The 20,759-nt window shown below is 57.7% G+C and overlaps 1 protein-coding gene across 1 annotated transcript in view; it reads left to right on the top strand.

Moving 5' to 3' along the window:
- The window catches only part of STX10 (syntaxin 10), a 182,227-nt gene that overhangs the window by 108,334 nt on the left and 53,134 nt on the right, over window positions 1-20,759 (top strand). Inside the window, exons 2-4 of the mRNA XM_069604306.1 lie at window positions 2,528-2,697; window positions 13,146-13,240; window positions 20,635-20,697. Coding sequence (XP_069460407.1) covers window positions 2,528-2,697; window positions 13,146-13,240; window positions 20,635-20,697 — 328 coding nt within the window. The remainder of the gene's footprint in view (window positions 1-2,527; window positions 2,698-13,145; window positions 13,241-20,634; window positions 20,698-20,759) is intronic.

Raw genomic sequence — 20,759 nt, 5'->3', positions numbered from 1 at the left:
TTCCTAATGGGGACATGCTAGGGCAGTGCTTAAATAGATATGATTTGTTTAATCTATGGCTGGGGAGATGTATAATTGCAGAAGAAAAGGACTTTATGATCATCAAGGGCTCCAGGGCTTCACTGCAGGGACCATAAAACTGGACCATAAAAAGGATCAGTCAAGGCCACACTCTGTCCTCCCAAATAGCTACTCCAGCTCCCTGCTTCACTCTGAGACTAGGCCGACATTTTCTGCAAGTATAGCTCCAGATCTTCAGTCAGCTGCACACCTCGAATTTTGTAGAACGAATCCTCAGTTGAGGAGGAGTAACCTATTTATAAGCCGAATGACATCACTGCTGTGTCATCCTCCTTGCACCCCTGATTGGGCAGTGGTTAAGGGGTTCTCTCCCCCTCTACAAGCCGGTAGGCTCAAAGAATGTCTGAGTGATTTGAGCAGTCAGGAGAGGATACCGCATCAATTATGACAGTCAAGGGGTTGGATGTGGCTTTTATACCTGGAATCTCACATTTTAATAAATACCTTTTCTCATCATGTTATGTCACCTATGGCAGCATTTCTAAGTATTATATTTTTCAAGCAATCCCCTCACCCTTGTTTGAGACTGTGGGACCTATTGGTGTGAAGCTATTCTCTCGTTTCTGGCCAAACTATATTACTGAAAAATCAGGCAAACCCCGGGCAGAATACCTATCACCTGTTACACATTCTCTCAAATTTTTATGAGTCATATTTACACAGAAATCACAATCCATTTTTCTCTTATAACTTTTCTTAAGTTGGGGTCACCAAAATCATTTTTAGTTGAGCATATGCAGTTTACGGACAGATTTCCAGAAATCCACACATGAATATTCTGGGATGGATATTGTGGATATTACACGAAGAAAAGCATATCTCCCCATTGTATGCAATAGGACATCAACCCCCTTTATACTCTGCCATGGGGGGGGGGCTGTGATGTCATGAGAATTGCTGTTCCAGTTTCAAAGGGCTAATTGCAAGTTATGGCAGATTTTATGATGGGCTTAAGTGCTTTTGGTCGTAAAACTGTGAAAGCAGAGAATTCCTCAAGCCATCCCCTTGGCAATCAGGCTTGGACACTGCCAGTATCATGCCTAAGAAGCCCACAGCAGAAATGAAAGTGAAACTCTGGTATTTCCCCCCACTGCAAGCATTTTCTGAATCAACTGTTAGAATGGCACAATTGCAATATGTAAAAACCCTTGCACAGTGGTTGCCTGCAATCACTGTAGAAAGGCACCATAATGTATCTTACAGGACTGTAGCTGAACATGTGGAAGCTTCAAGTGTTGATGTTTGAAAGCACAATTACAATATTACTGCAGAAAGTTCCAGCTGTGACCCGTCATTCTGTGCCAGTTTCATATTACTCCTTGTGGATTCTGCGAATGATGTCTTTTCATGATGGGCTCATGATGCATTTACGCACAGTTCCTCAATTTATACTTTTACCCCCATTTTCAGGAGCATCTCTTGAATACAGAGGAAGGGAATTTAAAGGCATTGCTTTTGTTCATAGGGAAAAACTAAATTCTGCAGTGCAACTTTGCGCACAAATTTACATGCTGGATACCCCTGTTTTTTCCAAGATGGTCTCAGCCTTTCTGGATCTTTCTCAAAAGTGTCATGAGGTTGTCCCCTTGTGTGGCAAGGAACATGTTCAGGCCTCACTAGGCTTAAATGCCAAAATGTTCTCTCTCGTGTTGGGGCGCGGCCTCATTTTGCACGTACTCATGCGCAGGCCTTTTGCTGAGGGCCATATCTCCCCCACTGACTCTGGACTGCAGGTATTTCATTTTAGGGCTGTTTCTCCCCACAATACGTAGGTTTTGTGTCTGGTCATCGTACATAATGGTCTCATTACTTTCTATGAATGGCGACAAAATGCTGCAAGTGTTTTCTTTATTACACAATTATTAGTTCTTTATGAAGTGTAAGCAGCTGCTAAGCCTCCGTTGCTCACTGTATTAATAATGGGAATGGGATGTGAAAATGGTGACCTTGCTAGGCCCCGGTATCGTCTATGATATTCCCCATGACTCTCCGTAAAATATATATATGCTTGCTTGCTCCAAGCCAGGGCATACATGGGTACCCCCATTGGAAAATGATGTGTAAATCAGGCCCGTAGTATATAATTGGTTGTTGCGTTGTAAAAAATGGATAGCACTGTTCAATAACACCATATGTGTCTGGCAACAACTGTGTGTAACCAGCAGTAAAATAGCATTTAGCATGGCACGTGAGCCATTCATTCACTGTTCTCTGCGTGACTTTTGTCAAATTTGTGACACAGCTACTGGCCTTTTCATGTCAGGAGGGAGAGGAGCTGGGATTTGGGAGAAGCCTCTGATCTGAGGTGGGGGTGAGCATGTAATAAAGGGTGACACCTGAGGCTGATGTCTGCTTACTCCAGCCGGGTCAGGTAGTATTTATCGGGCGAGGCCTCAGCCTGGTAAGTGGAGAAGGCTCTTTTCTAATGTGTGTTTCTTTACTGCAGGGAAGTCCAGAAGGCGGTGAACACTTCTCGTGGTCTCTATCAGCGCTGGTATGAGTTGCTACAAGAGACGCATGTGGTCAGCAAAGAAGAATTTGACTGGACGACCAATGAGCTGCGGAACAGTCTGCGCAGCATCGAGTGGGACCTCGAGGATCTGGAGGAGACTATTGATATCCTGACAGTACCACACCATCTGCAAATGCTTTCCCCCTGCTCGCATCTGCCATCCCATCCTTGGTCACTGCCATTGACCGAAGCCTCCTTGCTTTCACAAGCTATACATGCCACCATTGCCTTGCTTTCAAAAGCTATACATGCCACCATTGCCTTGCTTTCAAAAGCTATACATGCCACCATTGCCCACTCCATTCGGGAGACACTAGTCGTGAGAATGGGAACAGCCAAACCTACAAGTCCCAGAATGCCAAGGTACACCCAGGACTGGGCTAGCATCTCCTGAATGCATTGGATGATGGTAGCATAAAGCTGGATGTACACACACATGGCTAATAATGATGTGCTTGGTCAGATCTGTCAATGGCTTCAGAGGGCAGGGTCAAGGTCATGAAGCACTTGCTAGCACTCTCGTGCAAGAATGGCCAGGGTAATGGCAGCAAGGAATTCATGCCACCCATAGAATAAGCCAAGGCAGTGGGAGTGGTCACAGATCCTAATGTTTGATTGGTCGGCCAACCTACGAATTGGGACGTCCTTTGTCCCTCTCCCACTCATGTGGCTGATCCGGAAATTGCAATTCATTGCAGAGAGGATGGTGGCGACTTGGCCGAGAAACCTTTTGGTTTGCCCAGGACTTAAAGTGGGCTTTAAACCGTCACGGTGCACTTGACCTAGAGGCGGCACTTGCTGGCAGAATGCCCTGCTTCCAGAAGGGTGGTTATGCCACACTGCCCAACTGCAGCCCATGATTGGTTTACCATTCCTCCGGGCAGAAGCAGCGCAGAGAGTCCCTACTGTCTTCACCGCTCTCGCCAGCAGGCCTTAGGGCAACCATTCGCTTCGCCTCTGCCCAGGGGGAGACATGTGGGGGAGACCTCAATGTGCCTCCCCCACATTCATGTGTACACACGCATGCTTTCCAGTGCAGATACCGGGTTCTCTTCAGTAGCTTTGGCTGCAGGTGCATGATCCAAAAAGTGTGAAAGATTTAAAATGTGGATGTGTGCATTGTGGGAAGGGAGGGCAGAGCTACTGGGATAAACCTGTCTTCACCTGCAGCTCTGTAAATCCCAAGAATGTTAATCAAGAGATCGACTGGGAAACCTCACCACCTGTGTATAGGCTGGACTGGCACCGCCTATGCCAGTCCCGCCTGCTGAATTGAGACCATCACTGATAGTGCACAAGCTGAAATGGAAGCCTCACTGCCTGCCTGTGCTGAACTTGAAAGTCAAATGTCCTGTGCTAAACTGAAATGGCCCATCACATGCACCCGCTAAACCATAATCCTCAATGCTTGTGCACCATCTGAACTATAATCCTCAATGCTTGTGCACCCACTGAACCATAATCCTCAATGCTTGTGCACCATCTGAACCATAATCCTCACTGAGTGTGCATCCACTGAACTATAATCCTCAATGCTTGTGCACCCACTGAGCTATAATCCTCAATGCTTGTGCACCATCTGAGCTATAATCCTCAATGCTTGTGCACCCGCTGAACCGTGATCCTCAATGCTTGTGCACCCGCTGAACCGTGATCCTCAATGCTTGTGCACCAGCTGAACCATGATCCTCCATGCTTGTGAACCCTCTGAACCATAATCCTCAATGCTTGTGCACCCACTGAACCATAATCCTCAATACCTGCGCCCCCGCTGGAGGGGAATCCCCTGCGCCCCCGCTGGAGGGGAATCCTTCATGCCTGTGCCCCCGCTGGATGGGAATCCTCTGTGCCTGTGCCCCCGCTGGAGGGGAATCCTCTGTGCCTGTGCCCCCGCTGGAGGGGAATCCTCTGCGCCTGCTCCCCCGCTGGAGGGGAATCCTCTGCGCCTGTGCCCCCTGCTGGAGGGGAATCCTCTGCGCCTGTGCCCCCGCTGGAGGGGAATCCTCTGCGCCTGTGCCCCCGCTGGAGGGGAATCCTGTGTGCCTGTGCCCCCACTGGAGGGGAATCCTCTGCGCCTGTGCCCCCGCTGGATGGGAATCCTGTGTGCCTGTGCCCCCGCTGGAGGGGAATCCTCTGCCTGCGCCCCCGCTGGAGGGGAATCCTCTGTGCCTGTGCCCCCGCTGGATGGGAATCCTGTGTGCCTGTGCCCCCGCTGGATGGGAATCCTGTGTGCCTGTGCCCCCGCTGGAGGGGAATCCTCTGCGCCTGTGCCCCCGCTGGAGGGGAATCCTCTGCGCCTGTGCCCCCGCTGGAGGGGAATCCTCTGCCTGCCCCCCCCTGCTGGAGGGGAATCCTGTGTGCCTGTGCCCCTGCTGGAGGGGAATCCTGTGTGCCTGTGCCCCTGCTGGAGGGGAATCCTGTGTGCCTGTGCCCCTGCTGGAGGGGAATCCTCTGTGCCTGTGCCCCTGCTGGAGGGGAATCCTCTGTGCCTGTGCCCCCGCTGGAGGGGAATCCTCTGCGCCTGTGCCCCCGCTGGAGGGGAATCCTCTGCGCCTGCTCCCCCGCTGGAGGGGAATCCTCTGCGCCTGTGCCCCCTGCTGGAGGGGAATCCTCTGCGCCTGTGCCCCCGCTAGAGGGGAATCCTCTGCGCCTGTGCCCCCGCTGGAGGGGAATCCTGTGTGCCTGTGCCCCCGCTGGAGGGGAATCCTCTGCGCCTGTGCCCCCGCTGGATGGGAATCCTGTGTGCCTGTGCCCCCGCTGGAGGGGAATCCTCTGCCTGCGCCCCCGCTGGAGGGGAATCCTCTGTGCCTGTGCCCCCGCTGGATGGGAATCCTGTGTGCCTGTGCCCCCGCTGGATGGGAATCCTGTGTGCCTGTGCCCCCGCTGGAGGGGAATCCTCTGCGCCTGTGCCCCCGCTGGAGGGGAATCCTCTGCGCCTGTGCCCCCGCTGGAGGGGAATCCTCTGCCTGCCCCCCCTGCTGGAGGGGAATCCTGTGTGCCTGTGCCCCTGCTGGAGGGGAATCCTGTGTGCCTGTGCCCCTGCTGGAGGGGAATCCTGTGTGCCTGTGCCCCTGCTGGAGGGGAATCATCTGTGCCTGTGCCCCTGCTGGAGGGGAATCATCTGTGCCCCCGCTGGATGGGAATCCTCTGCGCCTGCGCCCCCCCCCCGCTGGAGGGGAATCCTCTGTGCTTGTGCCCCCGCTGGAGGGGAATCCTCTGTGCCTGTGCCCCCGCTGGAGGGGAATCCTCTGCGCCTGTGCCCCCGCTGGAGGGGAATCCTGTGTGCCTGTGCCCCCGCTGGAGGGGAATCCTCTGCGCCTGTGCCCCCGCTGGAGGGGAATCCTTCATGCCTGTGCCCCCGCTGGAGTGGAATCCTTCATGCCTGTGCCCCCGCTGGAGGGGAATCCTCTGTGCTTGTGCCCCCGCTAGAGGGGAATCCTCTGCGCCTGTGCCTCCGCTGGAGGGGAATCCTCTACGCCTGTGCCCCCCCCCCCCGCTGGAGGGGAATCATCTGCGCCTGTGCCCCCGCTGGAGGGGAATCCTCTGTGCCTGTGCCTGCGCCCCCGCTGGAGGGGAATCCTCTGCGTCTGCGCCCCCGCTGGATGGGAATCCTCTGCGCCTGCGCCCCTGCTGGAGGGGAATCCTCTGCGCCTGAGCCCCCGCTGGATGAGAATCCTCTGTGCCTGTGCCCCCGCTGGAGGCGAATCCTTCATGCCTGTGCCCCCGCTGGAGGGGAATCCTCTGTGCCTGTGCCCCCACTGGAGGGGAATCATCTGTGCCTGTGCCCCCGCTGGATGGGAATCCTCTGCGCCTGCGCCCCCGCTGGATGGGAATCCTCTGCGCCTGCGCCCCCGCTGGAGGGGAATCCTCTGCGCCTGTGTCCCCGCTGGAGGGGAATCCTCTGCGCCTGTGCTCCCTGCTGGAGGGGAATCCTTCATGCCTGTGCCCCTGCTGGATGAGAATCCTCTGTGCCTGTGCCCCTGCTGGAGGGGAATCCTTCATGCCTGTGCCCTCGCTGGATGAGAATCCTCTGCGCCTGTGCCCCCGCTGGAGGGGAATCCTTCATGCCTGTGCCCCCGCTGGATGGGAATCCTCTGTGCCTGCGCCCCTGCTGGAGGGGAATCCTCTGCGCCTGTGCCCCCGCTGGATGAGTATCCTCTGCGCTTGTGCCCCCGCTGGAGGGGAATCCTTCATGCCTGTGCCCCCGCTGGATGAGAATCCTCTGTGCCTGTGCCCCCGCTGGAGGCGAATCCTTCATGCCTGTGCCCCCGCTGGATGAGAATCCTCTGTGCCTGTGCCCCCGCTGGATGGGAATCCTCTGCGCCTGTTCCCCCGATGGATGGGAATCCTCTGCGCCTGTTCCCCCGCTGGATGGGAATCCTCTGCACCTGTTCCCCCGCTGGATGGGAATCCTCTGTGGCTGTGCCCCCGCTGGAGGGGAATCCTCTGCCTGTGCCCTCGCTGGAGGGGAATCCTTCATGCCTGTGCCCCCGCTGGAGGGGAATCCTTCATGCCTGTGCCACCGCTGGAGGAGAATCCTTCATGCCTGTGCCCCCGCTGGATGAGAATCCTCTGCGCCTGTGCCCCCGCTGGAGGGGAATCCTTCATGCCTGTGCCCCCGCTGGATGGGAATCCTCTGTGCCTGCCCCCCCGCTGGAGGGGAATCCTCTGTGCCCCCGCTGGATGAGAATCCTCTGTGCCCCCGCTGGATGAGAATCCTCTGCGCCTGTGCCCCCGCTGGATGGGGATCCTTCATGCCTGTGCCCCCGCTGGATGGGGATCCTTCATGCCTGTGCCCCCGCTGGAGGGGAATCCTTCATGCCTGTGCCCCCGCTGGAGGGGAATCCTCTGCCTGTGCCCCCGCTGGAAGGGAATCCTCTGCCTGTGCCCCCGCTGGAGGGGAATCCTCTGCCTGTGCCCCCACTGGAAGGGAATCCTCTGCGCCTGTGCCCCCGCTGGAGGGGAATCCTCTGCCTGTGCCCCCACTGGAGGGGAATCCTCTGCGCCTGTGCCCCCCCCCCCGCTGGAGGGGAATCCTCTGCTCCTGTGCCCCCTCTGGAGGGGAATCCTCTGCGCCTGTGCCCCCGCTGGATGGGAATCCTCTGCCTGTGCCCCCGCTGGATGGGAATCCTCTGCCTGTGCCCCCGCTGGAGGGGAATCCTCTGCGCCTGCGCCCCCGCTGGAGGGGAATCCTCTGCACCTGTGCCCCCACGCTGGATGGGAATCCTCTGCGCCTGTGCCCCCACTGGATGGGAATCCTGTGTGCATGTGCCCCCGCTGGATGGGAATCCTCTGCGCCTGTGCCCCCGCTGGATGGGAATCCTCTGCACCTGTGCCCCCGCTGGAGGGGAATCCTCTGCGCCTGTGTCCCCGCTGGAGGGGAATCCTTTGCGCCTGTACCCCCGCAGGAGGGGAATACTTTGCGCCTGTGCTCCCGCTGGAGGGGAATCCACTGCGCCTGTGCCCCCGCTGGAGGGGAATCCTCTGCGCCTGTGCCCCCGCTGGATGAGAATCCTCTGCGCCTGTGCCCCCGCTGGAGGGAATCCTTCATGCCTGTGCCCCCGCTGGATGAGAATCCTCTGCGCCTGCGCCCCCGCTGGATGGGAATCCTCTGCGCCTGCGCCCCCGCTGGATGGGAATCCTCTGCGCCTGCGCCCCCGCTGGATGGGAATCCTCTGCGCCTGCGCCCCCGCTGGATGGGAATCCTCTGTGCCTGTGCCCCTGCTGGATCGGAATCCTCTGTGCCTGTGCCCCCGCTGGAGGGGAATCCTCTGCCTGTGCCCCCACTGGAGGGGAATCCTCTGCGCCTGTGCCCCCCCCCCCCGCTGGAGGGGAATCCTCTGCTCCTGTGCCCCCTCTGGAGGGGAATCCTCTGCGCCTGTGCCCCCGCTGGATGGGAATCCTCTGCCTGTGCCCCCGCTGGAGGGGAATCCTCTGCGCGTGCCCCCGCTGGAGGGGAATCCTCTGCGCGTGCCCCCGCTGGATGGGAATCCTCTGCGCCTGCGCCCCCGCTGGATGGGAATCCTCTGCGCCTGCGCCCCCGCTGGATGGGAATCCTCTGCGCCTGTGCCCCCGCTGGATGGGAATCCTCTGCGCCTGTGCCCCTGCTGGATCGGAATCCTCTGTGCCTGTGCCCCCGCTGGAGGTGAATCCTTCGTGCCTGTGCCCCCGCTGGAGGGGAATCCTCTGTGCCTGTGCCCCCGCTGGATGAGAATCTTCTGCGCCTGTGCCCCCGCTGGAGGGAATCCTTCATGCCTGTGCCCCCGCTGGATGAGAATCCTCTGCGCCTGCGCCCCCGCTGGATGGGAATCCTCTGCGCCTGCGCCCCCGCTGGATGGGAATCCTCTGCGCCTGCGCCCCCGCTGGATGGGAATCCTCTGTGCCTGTGCCCCCGCTGGAGGGGAATCCTCTGCGCCTGTGCCCCTGCTGGATCGGAATCCTCTGTGCCTGTGCCCCCGCTGGAGGGGAATCCTTCATGCCTGTGCCCCCGCTGGAGGGGAATCCTCTGTGCCTGTGCCCCCGCTGGATGAGAATCTTCTGCGCCTGTGCCCCCGCTGGATGAGAATCTTCTGCGCCTGTGCCCCCGCTGGAGGGGAATCCTCTGCGCCTGTGCCCCCGCTGGAGGGGAATCCTTCATGCCTGTGCCCCCGCTGGAGGGGAATCCTCTGCCTGTGCCCCCGCTGGAGGGGAATCCTCTGCCTGTGCCCCCGCTGGAGGGGAATCCTCTGCCTGTGCCCCCGCTGGAGGGGAATCCTCTGCGCGTGCCCCCGCTGGAGGGGAATCCTCTGCGCGTGCCCCCGCTGGAGGGGAATCCTCTGCGCGTGCCCCCGCTGGAGGGGAATCCTCTGCGCGTGCCCCCGCTGGAGGGGAATCCTCTGCGCGTGCCCCCGCTGGAGGGGAATCCTCTGCGCCTGCGCCCCCGCTGGATGGGAATCCTCTGCGCCTGCGCCCCCGCTGGATGGGAATCCTCTGCGCCTGCGCCCCCGCTGGATGGGAATCCTCTGCGCCTGTGCCCCCGCTGGATGGGAATCCTCTGCGCCTGTGCCCCTGCTGGATCGGAATCCTCTGCGCCTGTGCCCCTGCTGGATCGGAATCCTCTGTGCCTGTGCCCCCGCTGGAGGGGAATCCTTCATGCCTGTGCCCCCGCTGGAGGGGAATCCTCTGTGCCTGTGCCCCCGCTGGATGAGAATCTTCTGCGCCTGTGCCCCCGCTGGATGAGAATCTTCTGCGCCTGTGCCCCCGCTGGAGGGGAATCCTCTGCGCCTGTGCCCCCGCTGGAGGGGAATCCTTCATGCCTGTGCCCCCGCTGGAGGGGAATCCTCTGCGTCTGTGCCCCCGCTGGAGGGGAATCCTCTGCGTCTGTGCCCCCGCTGGAGGGGAATCCTCTGCGTCTCTGCCCGTGCTGGAGGGGAACCCTCTGCGCCTGTGCCCCTGCTGGATGAGAATCCTCTGCGCCTGTGCCCCCGCTGGAGGGGAATCCTTCATGCCTGTGCCCCCGCTGGATGGGAATCCTTCATGCCTGTGCCCCCGCTGGAGGGGAATCCTTCATGCCTGCGCCCCCGCTGGAGGGGAATCCTCTGTGCCTGCGCCCCCGCTGGATGAGAATCCTCTGCGCCTGCGCCCCCGCTGGATGAGAATCCTCTGCGCCTGCACCCCCGCTGGATTGGAATCCTCTGCCTGCGCCCCCGCTGGAGGGGAATCCTCTGCCTGCGCCCCCGCTGGAGGGGAATCCTCTGCCTGCGCCCCCTCTGGAAGGGGGAATCCTCTGCCTGCGCCCCCGCTGGAAGGGGGAATCCTCTGCCTGCGCCCCCGCTGGAGGGGAATCCTCTGCGCCTGCGCCCCCGCTGAATTGGAATCCTCTGCGCCTGCGGCCCCGCTGGATGGGAATCCTCTGCCTGTGCCCCCGCTGGATGGGAATCCTCTGCGCCTGTGCCCCCGCTGGATGGGAATCCTCTGCGCCTGTGCCCCCGCTGGATGGTAATCCTCTGCGCCTGTGCCCCCGCTGGATGGTAATCCTCTGCCTGTGCCCCCGCTGGAGGGGAATCCTCTGCCTGTGCCCCCGCTGGAGGGGAATCCTCTGCGCGTGCCCCCGCTGGAGGGGAATCCTCTGCGCGTGCCCCCGCTGGAGGGGAATCCTCTGCGCGTGCCCCCGCTGGAGGGGAATCCTCTGCGCCTGCGCCCCCGCTTGATGGGAATCCTCTGCGCCTGCGCCCCCGCTTGATGGGAATCCTCTGCGCCTGCGCCCCCGCTTGATGGGAATCCTCTGCGCCTGCGCCCCCGCTGGATGAGAATCCTCTGCGCCTGCGCCCCCGCTGGAGGGGAATCCTCTGCGCCTGTGCCCCCGCTGCATGGGAATCCTCTGCGCCTGCGCCCCTCCCCCCCCGCTGGAGGGGAATCCTCTGTGCCTGTGCCCCCGCTGGAGGGGAATCCTCTGTGCCACCGCTGGATGGGAATCCTCTGCGCCTGCGCCCCCGCTGGAGGGAAATCCTGTGTGCCTGCGCCCCCGCTGGAGGGGAATCCTCTGCGCCCGTGCCCCCGCTGGAGGGGAATCCTCTGCCTGTGCCCCCAATGGATGGGAATCCTCTGCGCCTGTGCCCCCGCTGGAGGGGAATCCTTCATGCCTGCGCCCCCGCTGGAGGGGAATCCTCTGCCTGCGCCCCCGCTGGAGGGGAATCCTCTGCGCCTGCGCCCCCGCTGGAGGGGAATCCTCTGCGCCTGCGCCCCCGCTGGAGGGGAATCCTCTGCGCCTGCGCCCCCGCTGGATGAGAATCCTCTGCGCCTGCGCCCCCGCTGGAGGGGAATCCTCTGCCTGTGCCCCCGCTGGAGGGGAATCCTCTGCGCCTGCGCCCCCGCTGGAAGGGAATCCTCTGCGCCTGCGCCCCCGCTGGAGGGGAATCCTCTGCCTGCGCCCCCGCTGGAGGGGAATCCTCTGCCTGCGCCCCCGCTGGAGGGGAATCCTCTGCCTGCGCCCCCGCTGGATGAGAATCCTCTGCACCTGCGCCCCCGCTGGATGAGAATCCTCTGCGCCTGCGCCCCCGCTGGAGGGGAATCCTCTGCGCCTGTGCCCCCGCTGCATGGGAATCCTCTGCGCCTGCGCCCCTCCCCCCCCCGCTGGAGGGGAATCCTCTGTGCCTGTGCCCCCGCTGGAGGGGAATCCTCTGTGCCTGTGCCACCGCTGGATGGGAATCCTCTGCGCCTGCGCCCCCGCTGGAGGGAAATCCTGTGTGCCTGCGCCCCCGCTGGAGGGGAATCCTCTGCGCCCGTGCCCCCGCTGGAGGGGAATCCTCTGCCTGTGCCCCCAATGGATGGGAATCCTCTGCGCCTGTGCCCCCGCTGGAGGGGAATCCTTCATGCCTACGCCCCCGCTGGAGGGGAATCCTCTGCCTGCGCCCCCGCTGGATGGGAATCCTCTGCGCCTGCGCTCCCGCTGGATGGGAATCCTCTGTGCCTGTGCCCCTGCTGGATGGGAATTCTTCATGCCTGTCCCCTGCTGGATGGGAATCCTCTGCGCCTGTGCCCCTACTGGATGGGAATCCTCTGCGCCTGTGCCCCTGCTGGAGGGGAATCCTGTGCCCCTGCTGGATGGGAATCCTCTGCGCCTGTGCCCCCGCTGGAGGGGAATCCTCTGCGCCTGCGCCCCCACTGGAGGGGAATCTATTGGTAAAGCCAACATGGGCATATATGGGCACAGCCAGCTTGAAATATTTGTATACTGGCATATTGTCACGAAGGGATCATGAAAATGCATTTGAAAATGCTCCTGCTCACTGCTGTTGGTACAATGCAACATTTTAACCCATTATTCCAAAAACTTTTTGGGGGTGAATGCCCTTTGGTTGGTACAGGCTACCTTGCTACGCTCGGGTGCACTGGCATATTTATGGGAAATGTTCACGCACCACCACTTTAAATAATTCACCAGCCACCACTGGATGAGTGCCTGGTGGGTGAATGGGTATTAATGTGTGATTGCCAGGCTAGGGCCAAGGTAATGAGGGCGGGTGTGGAACATGGATGTTCTCTTGCATGTTCTTCTGGTAGTATTGGGCCAAGCAAGCTTGAGGAATCTTACATGGAGGAGGGTTTGGGGGGGGGGGGTTGTAGCTCAATGGGGCAAGTAGACTGGACCTGTTCTTTTAGTAGCATTTCTTTTTTTTTATAACTCCTATAAGGGGCAAGGCCAATATAGTGGGAGGGCGGAGGCACTTGTGCAGTGTGGCATTGCATGTTTTACTGCTCTTAAGGACAAAGTTAATATGAAGAGTTTTCTGAGTTGAAGGTATTTGTGCAGCCAAACAAGGTAGCACTACATGTTTTACTGGCACTGAGGGCAACATCAATGTGGTACTTTCTTCTTTCACCTGGTACAGTGCAAGGGAGCCTGCACATATTGTGCTATGCCACTATTGACGTACATGTTTCCCTGTAGGATGCTCCCTCCCTCCCCTTATTAGCAGTTTCTGGGATTGTCACGTTATGTCAAAACGTTTGTAGTCATTGTCTGCTCTGAAGCCACCCACCTGCACACAACGTTCCTTAACCTTCATGCAACGCATTGTGGAGTCGAACCCACGGAAATTCAAGATTGAGCCAGGGGAGCTGACCGAGAGGCGGGCCTTCGTGGAGCAGATGCGCAATTCTGTCAAGGTAGGTGCTTCTCTGCTACTGAACAGCCATGCGGCCCGTTTATCTATTCCTTCTCCTACACTACACGCACTGGGCTTACACCGCCCGTAAGCTATGCCTCCTCTCCGCCCCTGGCGCCCCAGAGACATGCAGAGGCCTGCACAGACCGCGGGGACCTCGGCAGAAGAGGGCAGAGCATTGCAGCAGCGAGGCGGGCCTCTGGGCCCAACAGTGCCCTCACGGGAATCCAATTTAGGAGGGGCACAGAGGGGCCCAAAGACAAAAGTAGGGGGGGGGGCACAGACAAGTGAGGGGGCAGCCAATGAAAGGTAATGTGTGACATCACGAGCACTCCTGCAGAGAGGCTTTTGTGCACACCAACTACCCTCACCCCACTGCACCTCCCCTCCCATCGGAATGCAGGGAAGAAACCATTCAGTGGCTAATGGCCCATCATTAGCAGTTTCATGCACTACATCCTGATGGGAGGGGCTGCAGGCTGCTCTGCAAACTATGGAGGTCGCTGTGCAGGAACACCTGGGAAGTGGCTCGTGCTCCTGTTCCTACCAATGACAGAATGCATACCAAGATCACTGCTAGCTTTGAGACAAAAGGAGAGTATTTTCCGTGTGATATGCAGACATTTGCCTCAGTGAGTGTCACAAATACCGCGAACAGAGAACACGGTCACTGCTCGCCTTAGGTAGGGAGGGCACAAAGGGGGCACAGGATTTAATGGGGGGCACTGGCCCCCCAGATCCCTCCTTAGCGACGCCACTGCGCAGGAGCACAGCTGCAGAGCCACCAACAAATCAAAGAAGCCGCGGTCGGCTTTCCTTCCCTGAATTCTCTTCTCATCCATATCAGTGTACCCCATTACTGCAACCTCTTGTACGGCTACATGCATGCTATAAAAAGATAAGTGCACACCTGCATGCAGATATGTACCCTATGTGTGCAGCGGTTGTCATTTTTCCAGTGGCCTTGATTGTATTTTAGGTGGGGTTTGAGGCAGTGCTTGCTCTTTTTCTCTTCATATGTCGAGATGTGTTGGGGTAGGGGCTTGTTTGGGGCATTGAATGACTGTTGTGTTGTGTTCACTGATAAAGCACGAAAGGAGGTAAAATGGATGTGTTGTGTGTATTTCTCGTGAAGGCTTGCATGTCGGCTGCTACAGTCCACTGATGCATCTCAGCCAGACTCCATCCAATACTATTGGTCAAAGTGGCAGACGAATACACTCAACATTGGCATTTCTGCCCTGCCAGCTTGCAATGCCATCAGAGGGACCACATCTGATCACACTAAAATGGCAAAAACTACGGTAAATTACAAGACATCCATCAAGTTAATGTCAACTCACGCATTCTATTGGCCCTTACCGCCATCCTCTACTTTCCCCACCATCCCCCAACTCTTGCTTGCCGTGCAGTCTATGGCCGCTTTGCTTAATAGTAGTAACGCTCTATTGTACACAAACCTCTGCGTTTGCAAAGTATTTATTTGGTGAGGCTAAAGAGGCTTTTCCAGTTAAGCACAGTGAATATGCTCCGCTGTACTACAGTAATACAATTGTAGGATCACTCTGGGCACTGACCAGGGAGGTTCCCCGTCAGGAGTGGTCCTGGGATTCTTCTGCATTCGGGGCACTGACCAGGGAGATTCCCCTTCAGGAGTGGTCCTGGGATTCTTCTGCACTCGGGGCTCTGACCAGGGAGATTCCCCTTCAGGAGCGGTCCTGGGAGTCTGCTGCACTCGGGGCACTGACCAGGGAGATTCCCCGTCAGGAGCGGTACTGGGAGTCTGCTGCACTCTGGGCACTGACCAGGGAGATTCCCCTTCAGGAGCGGTCCTGAACGTCTGCTGCACTCGGGGCACTGACCAGGGAGATTCCCCGTCAGGAGCGGTCCTGGGATTCTTCTGCACTCGGGGCACCGACCAGGAAGATTCCCCGTCAGGAGCCGTCCTGGGATTCTGCTGTGCTGCATTCGGGGCACTGACCAGGGAGATTCCCCGTCAGGAGCGGTCCTGGGAGTCTGCTGCACTCGGGGCACTGACCAGGGAGATTCCCCTTCAGGAGCGGTCCTGGGATTCTGCTGCACTCGGTGCACTGACCAAGGAGGTTCCCCGTCAGGAGCGGTCCTGGGATTCTGCTGCACTCTGGGCACTGACCAGGGAGGTTCCCCGTCCGGAGCGGTCCTGGTAGTCTGCTGCATTCGGGGCACTGACCAGGGAGATTCCCCGTCAGGAGCGGTCCTGGGAGTCTGCTGCACTCGGGGCACCGACCAGGGAGATTCCCCTTCGGGAGCGGTCCTGGGAGTCTGCTGCACTCGGGACACCGACCAGGGAGATTCCCCTTCAGGGGCGGTCCTGGGAGTCTTCTGCACTCGGGACACCGACCAGGGAGATTCCCCTTCAGGGGCGGTCCTGGGAGTCTGCTGCACTCGGGGCACCGACCAGGGAGGCTCCCCTTCAGGAGCGGCCCTGGGAGTCTGCTGCACTCTGGGCACCGACCAGGGAGATTCACCTTCAGGAGCGGTCCTGGGATTCTTCTGCACTCGGGGCACCGACCAGGGAGATTCCCCGTCGGGAGCGGTCCTGGGATTCTGCTGCACTCGGGGCACCGACCAGGGAGATTCCCCGTCGGGAGCGGTCCTGGGAGTGTGCTGCACTCGGGGCACTGACCAGGGAGATTCCCCGTCGGGAGCGGTCCTGGGATTCTGCTGCACTCGGGGCACTGACCAGGGAGATTCCCCGTCGGGAGCGGTCCTGGGAGTCTGCTGCATTCGGGGCACTGACCAGGGAGATTCCCCGTCAGGAGCGGTCCTGGGAGTCTGCTGCATTCGGGGCACTGACCAGGGGGATTCCCCGTCAGGCTGCACTCGGGGCACTGACCAGGGAGATTCCCCTTCAGGGGCGGTCCTGGGATTCTTCTGCACTCGGGGCACTGGGAGATTCACCTTCAGGGGCGGTCCTGGGATTCTTCTGCACTCGGGGCACTGACCAGGGAGATTCCCCGTCAGGAGCGGTCCTGGGAGTCTGCTGCACTCGGGGCACTGACCAGGGAGATTCCCCTTCAGGAGCGGTCCTGGGAGTCTGCAGCACTCGGGCACTGACCAGGGAGATTCCCCGTCAGGAGCGGTCCTGGGATTCTTCTGCACTCGAGGCACTGACCAGGGAGATTTCTTGTCAGGAACGGTCCTGGGATTCTTCTGCACTCAGGGCACTGACCAGGGGGGTTCCCCTCCAGGAGTGGTCCTGGGCTTCTTCTGCACTCAGGGCACTGACCAGGGAGGTTCCCCAGGAGCGGTCCTAGTCCAGACCGGTCCTAGTCCAGACCAGTGGTTCAGATTCATTCAAAACCTTCCACCCATCACTTTTGTGAGACCACAAGTACCAACCTGCACAGCAGTGTGAACCATAAAATCAATATCGGAACCGCACTTCGTGTAGAGAAGCAGTGAAGGGAAATGGTCCTTTCACAGCCATCATTCTTACGCGGCCAGCACGTGTACTTCTTGTGGGACTTCCCACGGAGAAGCGTCACTCACAGCTGTTGTTTGATTTATAAAGCGCCAACACCAAGGCCCTAAGGCGTGTGGACGCTGCAGAACCAGAAGACTTGCCAAAAGATCCCCCACCCCAGCTCAAGCAAACCTACATGTTTTTAGAGCCGTGCGAAAGGAAAAGTGGTTCGACAGCTCGCGGATATGGTGAAGCCATCTGCACACACCACTTCCTTTAAACAGGCCTCCCAGCTGGTATAATTCTGTAAAGCACTGTGTTGGGAAAGGGGGGAGAAACGCCCGCCTCTCTCGTGCGCAGTGTGTTCTGGTGTTGCACGGTGGCTTGCTGGGAAGGGAGGCCTCCTCCCCTCCTCCTCCCCTAGCGAGGGTTCTGCCGGCTCCTTCACTGCAGCCATATCGGCGCCCTCTCTAGACTTCACGCCGATTCTCTGCAAAAGATTCGCGCTTTTCCTCCTGTGGTGCCCGTCGACTGAGGTAGCAGGGCGCCAAGAGGGCGGGGGGGCACTTATTGTGAGTCTGTGCAGCTGTTCGTTTTGACCAATGCTGTTTATCATTTCTAGACAAGCACCACGCTACCGACAAAATACGTTGTGAAAGTTTCAAGTTGTGATTTCGGATATGGGCCTATTTGTGTGGTGGTTGTTCCGCATTTTCTATTGTCCCGGTTCTACGCTGCCTGTTGCAACCCATGTTAGAAGATTGAGGGAACTACAGATCGTTGACCTCGCCCCCCCCCCCCACACACAGAGTTAAGAGAAATCGAGTAGACGGCGTCAGTGGAGCCCCCACCTCTGGATTGTGGGCACTGTGCTGAACTAGGGGCTGCGTAGTCTTGGGGACACCTCCACACTACCAAACTCGTGCCATTGTACACACTGCAACCCTCACCTTTTCCCAGAGTTGTATTGGGACACTTTTAGCAGGGAGAAAGCTGAAACGTGTTCCGTTTGCCTTTAGTTCGGAGGAACTATGTCTGTGTGGGAAGCAGCCATGTGGAGGCAGGGTTGTGCCGGATAAGGCAAGACTGTCCCCTGGATAAAGGAGAGGCCCTGCTGAACATGCCTGCCTTGTTGGGGTTCAGAGGAGCCTCTGTGGGTAGTCGGGCATGGCCTGTTCCACCTCTGTCTAGGAGTAGAGTACACGCCCCGTAAATCTTTACCCTGTGCCCTCGCCCGGGCAGCATGTTGGGGTACATGTAGCAAGCCCAGACATGTCTCCTAAGCAGCCTGCTGTACCGAGTCAGCAGGCGCCGGCGAAAGCCGTGCCGTCTGCTCTGGGCAACTCCCCCCCCCTCCCCTCTGCACCATTGCAGAATGGGGCCAGCCACGTGGAGATCGGTCTTAGTCCGTCCAGAAATGGGAGCAGTCTAGCCTAAACGGCGGGGCCACGTCCTCTGGCGGCCCAAGACACGTTTCAACAAAACTCCTGGAGGCCATCCTGCGTTTTTGTTTCAGGGCCTTTTGAAACAGTCTTCTAAAGCAGTTTTCTTTTGACATGCATACATGAAAAGTCTTCTCCTTTTCAATCCCCCTTCAGGCTCAATGTAAAGTGGTCGTGAACAGCGCAGCGCACGTGTGCACACTTCTGTGTTGACATGCAAGATCCATGACAGCCCATGCCAAGCCCAGCACGCGTTCCATGCTTCAGACCAGCCCGGCACCGCACCAACAGAGTGTGAACATGGCCCAACATGTCCTGTGCTACACCTGGAACTCCGAAACCGTCACTGTGGACCAGCCTGTGCAGACTGTGCCCCACAGCCTGCACCCTTCTGTTGTGGGGGGGAGGGGGGAGCTGTGTGCCCTCAGTGTACAGGCAAGACGGATCCCCAGAGCGTACGTGGAGGCCCCTGTCCATACATACACAGACCCCCAACTGGGAAAGGCGGAGCCTAATGCACACACAGCAGCAACATGACTGGCTGGGGACTAGAGAAGGGAAGATCTGGGGATCTACTTTAGGATTAAGCCACCCGGTTTGAACTAGGGGATCTGCTTTAGGATTACTCCATCAGACTTGAACTAGGGGATTTGCTTTAGGATTAAGCCATCAGGCTTGAACTAGGGGGATCTGCTTTAGGATTAAGCCATCAGACTTGAACTAGGCCTGATATCCATATGGACTATGTTGGAGATCAACAGAGGGGTGTGATCTCTTAAAATGCTTACTGGTGTGGAAGATCCCATTCCGAGATTAGGGGGTTAGTTAAAGGATTATACTAAGAGAAGTAAAGCGTTGTTCGCTAATCATGAGGATTTCTTTGTGACTATAGAATGGAAACATGACGTAACATTACGTTGTTAGTTATTGAGAAAGCAACACAAAAGGCGTTCATATGGCACAGGTGCAACACTGGAATTTTCGACTGCCAAATATACACTGGCCGAATATGCCAAACTAAGCGTTTATAAGCCTGTCCCACAAAAATATCTAGCACAGGTATCACAACGATTCTAATCCAGGTCCCGCACTCCGAGAATGGTCTCTGGTATCAAACACTAGACAACGACGATTCAACTCCCGGTCCCGCGCTTAGAGAATGGTCTCTGGTATCAAACACTAGACAACAACGATTCAACTCCCGGTCCCGCGCTTAGAGAATGGTCTCTGGTATCAATCACTAGACAACGACGATTCAACTCCCGGTCCCGCGCTTAGAGAATGGTCTCTGGTATCAAACACTAGACAACGACGATTCAACTCCCGGTCCCGCGCTTAGAGAATGGTCTCTGGTATCAAACACTAGACAACGACGATTCAACTCCCGGTCCCGCGCTTAGAGAATGGTCTCTGGTATCAAACACTAGACAACGACGATTCAACTCCCGGTCCCGCGCTTAGAGAATGGTCTCTGGTATCAAACACTAGACAACGACGATTCAACTCCCGGTCCAGCACTTCGAGAATGGTCTCTGGTATCAAACACTAGACAACGACGATTCAACTCCCGGTCCCGCGCTTAGAGAATGGTCTCTGGTATCAAACACTAGACAACGACGATTCAACTCCCGGTCCCGCGCTTAGAGAATGGTCTCTAGTATCAAACACTAGACAACGACGATTCAACTCCCGGTCCAGCACTTCGAGAATGGTCTCTGGTATCAAACACTAGACAACGACGATTCAACTCCCGGTCCAGCACTTCGAGAAAGGTCTCTGGTATCAAACACTAGACAACGACGATTCGACTCCCGGTCCCGCACTTAGAGAATGGTCTCTGGTATCAAACACTAGACAACGACGATTCAACTCCCGGTCCCGCACTTCGAGAATGGTCTCTGGTATCAAACACTAGACAACGACGATTCAACTCCCGGTCCCGCGCTTCGAGAATGGTCTCTGGTATTGAGCAGGAATAAAATATAGATTCTATTATTAAGGTCTAGTCAACTACCGTCTCTTATGGCGATGGGGCCCAGGCTCAGTATTCCAAGATCCAAACGACCATGCAGATGGTTTGCTAGGATGCAGGGGCCACGACACACTCTCTTCCCACAATGCCCCTAAACATGCACACGGCATGCATCACACTGAGCGCATTGTGTGTCCGGCAAATCGACAGTGCTGTGTCGGGCCCTGTTCCACATGTAGGGTTCTATTGTAGGACGAATCGGGCAATGTAATGCTATGAACGAATGATTCTGCATTTTAAATGAAATCTACGGTTTGCTGTATGCATGGTGTATCCGTGGTTTTCGTTTATGGTTAAATGTGTGAAAGTTTATTTTTTAATTGACACAATGCATAAATGCACGGCTACAGAATGCGCCATGTGCGCGCAGACGCTGTGGCCCCTACCCAGCATGCTCTTGGAGCCGGTCCTGGTGCATGTACACGCACCTACATCCCACGCGCTGTATGACTGCCTCTTCTCTATTTTGACTGCAGGAGATGAGAGACCACATTTCCAGCCCCTCGGCTCTTGCTTTTGCAGAGAAGAAAAACAGGGAGGTGAGACGGTGTGCACCTTTCTTCCTCCACCCACTGTCTCACTCTTTCACCCTCCCCCTTCT

Source organism: Ambystoma mexicanum, chromosome 3q (assembly GCF_040938575.1).
Source record: "Ambystoma mexicanum isolate Mex_15411 chromosome 3q, UKY_AmexF1_1, whole genome shotgun sequence".
NCBI classification, from domain to species: domain Eukaryota; kingdom Metazoa; phylum Chordata; class Amphibia; order Caudata; family Ambystomatidae; genus Ambystoma; species Ambystoma mexicanum.
Note: the sequence above shows the minus strand (reverse complement) of the source record. Positions and strands in the feature narration are given on the sequence as shown.